The sequence below is a fragment of the Corvus hawaiiensis genome, chromosome 10 (genome assembly GCF_020740725.1).
Source record: "Corvus hawaiiensis isolate bCorHaw1 chromosome 10, bCorHaw1.pri.cur, whole genome shotgun sequence".
Classification (NCBI taxonomy): domain Eukaryota; kingdom Metazoa; phylum Chordata; class Aves; order Passeriformes; family Corvidae; genus Corvus; species Corvus hawaiiensis.
In genome coordinates, this window is record NC_063222.1 from 26,797,768 (window position 1) to 26,802,335 (window position 4,568).

The 4,568-nt window shown below is 58.4% G+C and overlaps 1 protein-coding gene across 1 annotated transcript; it reads left to right on the top strand.

Moving 5' to 3' along the window:
- Positions 1-157: 157 nt before the first annotated feature.
- TRIM59 (tripartite motif containing 59) lies at positions 158-4,177 on the top strand. The gene is made up of 4 exons (XM_048313874.1): positions 158-243; positions 1,157-1,300; positions 2,501-2,770; positions 2,849-4,177. Exons 3-4 carry the CDS (start codon positions 2,504-2,506, stop codon positions 3,779-3,781), a joined length of 1,200 nt encoding a protein of 399 aa, XP_048169831.1. The 5' UTR covers positions 158-243; positions 1,157-1,300; positions 2,501-2,503; the 3' UTR covers positions 3,782-4,177.
- The last annotated feature ends 391 nt before the right edge of the window (positions 4,178-4,568 follow it).

The following is a 4,568-nucleotide window of genomic DNA, read 5'->3' on the forward strand; positions in this document are numbered from 1 at the left end:
CAGCAGACGCAGAAGGTTCCGCGTCTCCCGTTTTCCACCTTCGGGGTGAATTTTTCCGCGGCTTGTGGAGAGCAGCGAGGTTGTTGGTTCGCTGGATGCAGAGCCGGGATGAACGCGGCTCCCCTTCCGTGTCACCGCTGCCTCGGAGTCCTTCCTGCCCATGGAGCGAGACCGTCTCTGATGCTCCATCCCGCCTGAGCCCTGCAGTGATTCCCGGCTGCTGGCACCGAGGGACCGTTCCCGGTGAGCTCCTCCCGCGGCTCTGCCATCGCAGCGCCACAAAACCCCGCTCCTGCCGCCCGGGGGAGGCACTGCGGGGACCCTCGGCTCCGTCCCGGCCCCGCCCTCGGCTCCGTCCCGGCCCCGCCCTCGGCTCCGTCCCGGCCCTCCCTCGGCTCCGTCCCGGCCCCGCCCTCGGCCCCGTCCCGGCCCCGCCCTCGGCCCCGTCCCGGCCCCGCCCTCGGCTCCGTCCCGGCCCTCCCTCGGCTCCGTCCCGGCCCTCCCTCGGCTCCGTCCCGGCCCCGCCCTCGGCTCCGTCCCGGCCCCGCCCTCGGCTCCGTCCCGGCCCTCCCTCGGCTCCGTCCCGGCCCTCCCTCGGCTCCGTCCCGGCCCCGCCCTCGGCTCCGTCCCGGCCCCTCCCTCGGCTCCGTCCCGGCCCTCCCTCGGCTCCGTCCCGGCCCCGCCCTCGGCCTCGTCCCGGCCCCGCCCTCGGCTCCGTCCCGGCCCTCCCTCGGCTCCGTCCCGGCCCTCCCTCGGCTCCGTCCCGGCCCTCCCTCGGCTCCGTCCCGGCCCCGCCCTCGGCCTCGTCCCGGCCCCTCCCTCGGCTCCGTCCCGGCCCTCCCTCGGCTCCGTCCCGGCCCTCCCTCGGCCCCGTCCCCTCCCTCGGCCCCGCCCGTTCCCGCCTGTTCCCGCCATTGGCACCCGCGGCCGTTGCCGGGCGGGGCCCTGAGGGCGCGGGAGCGGCTCCATCGCCGAGCGGAGCCCCGGGACAGCCCCGGTGGGTGCCCGGGCGGGCGCTGAGGGTCCCCGCAGCCTGAGGAGTCCGGGAGGGCCCGGCCCGGTGAGCGCTGCTCTCCCGGGGCGCTGCGGGGCTCGGGGCCGCGTGAGCGCCGCTTTTATCGTATTCCCGTTTTTTCCTATCGCTGTGACTCGGCAGGTTCCAGGCGTGGATCCCTTTTCCCAGCTGCTCGTTCAGGGACGGCGCCCATCGATCCCCGCTGTCTGTGGGAGCTGCAGGGGACAGGTCAAGGTGTGTTCCTCCCTCTGGCTCCGCTGCCCGGGACTGTGCGGTGAGTAACAGGTAAATGCTCAAGACCAGAAGCTTTGAGAGAGTTATAAGGGATGGAGAGTCAGTCTTGGCAAGGGAATCGAAAGATGGAGGGGAATATGGTTCATTTGGAGGGGACCCACAAGGATCATCAGAGACTAAGTCCTGGCCCTGCTTTCTACTGCTTTCTTGAAGTTTGGTTTTAAAATTACCAGCACAGTGCTTGGACACACAGGGGCTTGTTTCCTCACGTAAATGTATCAGGAGCACTGGGTTTATTTCTGCACTTGGGCCTTCATCAGCAGGAGCGTGGGGGAGTCAAACTGAGCATGGGAATTAAGCAAATATGGTGCAATAACAGCTTGTACAAAGTTCAGCGTGGCCGATGTGGTGCTTTTCATGAGCATCTGAGTCCCTGAACAGTGTTTCTGCTGTAGCAAAGACCCCAGAGCTGACTGGAGCTGATGAAGGGGGCAGGAAAGCGTGGCACCAAGAGAAGGAAATTTGGTACCAATGTCCCCATTTCTTAGCAAAAGGAAGACCAGGATTATGATTTATTATGAAAATAGGCTTTAGTGTTACTGCTGCTTGGGACTGCAGTGTGATTTCACTCAGCTGGGGAATAGAACAAAGCAACACTGCAGAGAATGGAAAGTGAAACTTAATTTTTAGGTTTTGTGCTTAATAGTAACCCAGGAGTATTTCCTGGTGTGGTGTTGTCTGTGAGGGCTGCTGAGTTGGACTTTTTGTGCCAGAGCCTTGGGAGAGCTTTTAAATGTGTTTAATGCACTTATGACTATTTTATGTTACAAAAAGTAACACTTGAAACAAGGAGGGGAAAAAAATTTTGTACCTCTGTTCACATTGAAAATGTTACTCCTGGTGGAATTTCCACAGCTCTGAGGTTATTTAGAAATTCTAGTTCTGGCTTTTAGCACTCTGCTACTGTTTCCTGCTGTAACCAATATCTAGTGGCAGAGGGCTGCTTTTCCGGGCTTTTTAAGGCAGAGGTTGGATATGGATGATCTGGCTGCGGTGGGATGAATGCTCTCTGAGTGCAGCTTGGAATTTGCTGAGCTCCTTGAACCATTGCTCACATCCATTCTTTTTTCTTCCCCCCTTAGCAGTGAAGTGCCCAGGCAGGGAATTCCCGCTCAGGAAATGTGCTGTTGAGGCAATGGTTGTGAGCAGAGATGAACCCCTGTTGTTCGTGTGTGTGTGTGTCCCTGGCAGGCCATGGAGCGGCTGGCGGAGGAGCTGACCTGTGCCATTTGCTACGACATCTTCCAGGAGCCGCGGGTGCTGCCGTGCTCGCACACGTTCTGCCAGGGGTGCCTGCAGGACCTGCTGCAGCCCTCGCACGAGTTTCCCAGCGGGAGACACCTGCGCTGTCCCACCTGCAGGGCCGTGGTGTCCGTTCCCGCTGCCAGGCTCGAAGCGCTGCCCCTCAACTTCGCCCTGAAGGCCGTGATCGAGAAGTGGCAGCAGGAGGAAGGGGCCGGGGCCGGGGCCGGGGCCGGGGCCGGGGCCGGGGCCGGGGCTGGGGCCGGGGCCGGGGCCGGGGCCGGGGCCGGGGCCGAGGCGGGGACGTGCAGGGCACACCCCCGGCAGCCGCTGAACATTTACTGCCTGCAGGACCGGCAGCTGGTGTGCGGCCAGTGCCTCACCATCGGCAAGCACCACGGGCACCCCATCGATGACCTTCAGAGCGCCTACAGGAAAGCCAAGGAGGCTTCGGGAAAGCTCCTGGCGGAGCTGACGGATAAATCCCACTCCAAGGCGTTCTCGTGCTCCGAGAGGCTGCAGCAGCAGAAGGCCCAGTGCCAGAGCGCCCTGCAGAGTGACAGGGAAGCTGTGCTGCAGTATTTTAATGAACTTGGTGATGCTTTGGAGATCAAAAAAGCAGCTCTGCTGAGTGCGCTGGATGAACTCGACAGCTGCATTTCACTGAAATACGATCCCCTCATCGAGGATGTGGAAAAGCTGAAGTTAGAAGAGATTGAGTTAAAGGAGCTGCTTTCAGCTGTTGAGAAGGAGGAGTCCCCACTGCTTTTCCTGAGGAAGCTGGATGGGCTGCAGCAGCGGTTCCATGCTCTCATACAGCAGCAACTCCCGAACCCTGAACCTCTGGAGATTCATCCGAGGATGGAGACACTGCTGCAGGACACGTGGTCTAAAACTGAAATCGGCCAGGTCAACAACATCCACATTCCAGAACTCTACCTGACTGGCAAAAGCCACTGCTCTGGTAAGCAAACAGGAGCATCTGCAATGTGGGCTGCTCTTAGAGAACCAAGCTTTATTTTGCTGTTTGTGTCTCTAGTTGTGTCACTATGGCACACGGCAATCTCATCTGGCACCATCCCAGCTCCTCTCAAAGCCCTCTCGGAATTCCTGCTGCAGATTTATCAGGATTCCTGCATCTACCTGTGGGACAGAGTGCAAGAGCTGTGCTACACTTCTGCCCTACCGAGGGAGTTGTGCAGGAGAATTCTTCCCGACGACTTCTATTAGATGAAAATCTAGTGCAGCAACCCAGCATTAGTCTTAATTTCTACTTAAAAGCTGGATTGTTAAAGCTCTACACTTGTTCTATTTCTGTATCCTTCCTTTTCTGCATTGCATGGATTTCCTCTGAGCTGAAGTTCTGATTCACTTAAGGTGAGGAGAGTTTTGTCTTGATCCACAACTGCGGAATTTGGTCCTTAACATCCTCCTGGAATTCCTTGCCAATGCTCAAGTGCATTGCTGAGCTCCTCCTGTAACTCTTGGCAGTTTTGCATTGTAGTAAATTTCACTGTTTCCTTAAGTTGGTGTCTGTGACTTCGGTGCTGCCCCTGCCCCCTGGAAAAACCAATGCACTCTGTGTTTTCATCAATTTACATACAAATAAAGCATTTTCTTAAAGCAGGACTGGCCAGCACCGTGATTCCCTCACTGCAGCCCCCCATCCACCCACCACTCCAGAGAGGAATGTTTGGGATCGTGTCAAAGGCCGTGCAGAATCCAGAGATGACATCAGCAGCCCTTCCTGTGTCCTCTGATGTGGCCAGTCTTGTGCTGGCTGTCCTCAGCCCCTCCCTGCCCTCCACATGCCCTGGCACAGCTTCCAGCAGGATACTCCATGCTCTTCCCAGGCACAGGGAGAGGCTGACAGGGTGGTAGTTCCAGGCTCCTCCTGTTTCCCAGCATGGTCTGAACTTCTTCCTTTGCTCCCTCTTGAAGAAGTGTCCCCCTTCCTCAATTTTTACATGACATTCAAAAAGTGGAATTTGTTGAGGCTGGCTTTATATTAACAAGA

Bases quoted from the DNA above. Each gene is read 5' to 3' on its own strand.
- TRIM59 (XM_048313874.1), top strand. From the start codon at position 2,504: ATGGAGCGGCTGGCGGAGGAGCTGACCTGTGCCATTTGCTACGACATC. The intron at 2,771-2,848 runs GCCGGGGCCGGG...GCCGGGGCCGAG, and splicing joins AGCAGGAGGAAGGGGCCGGG to GCGGGGACGTGCAGGGCACA.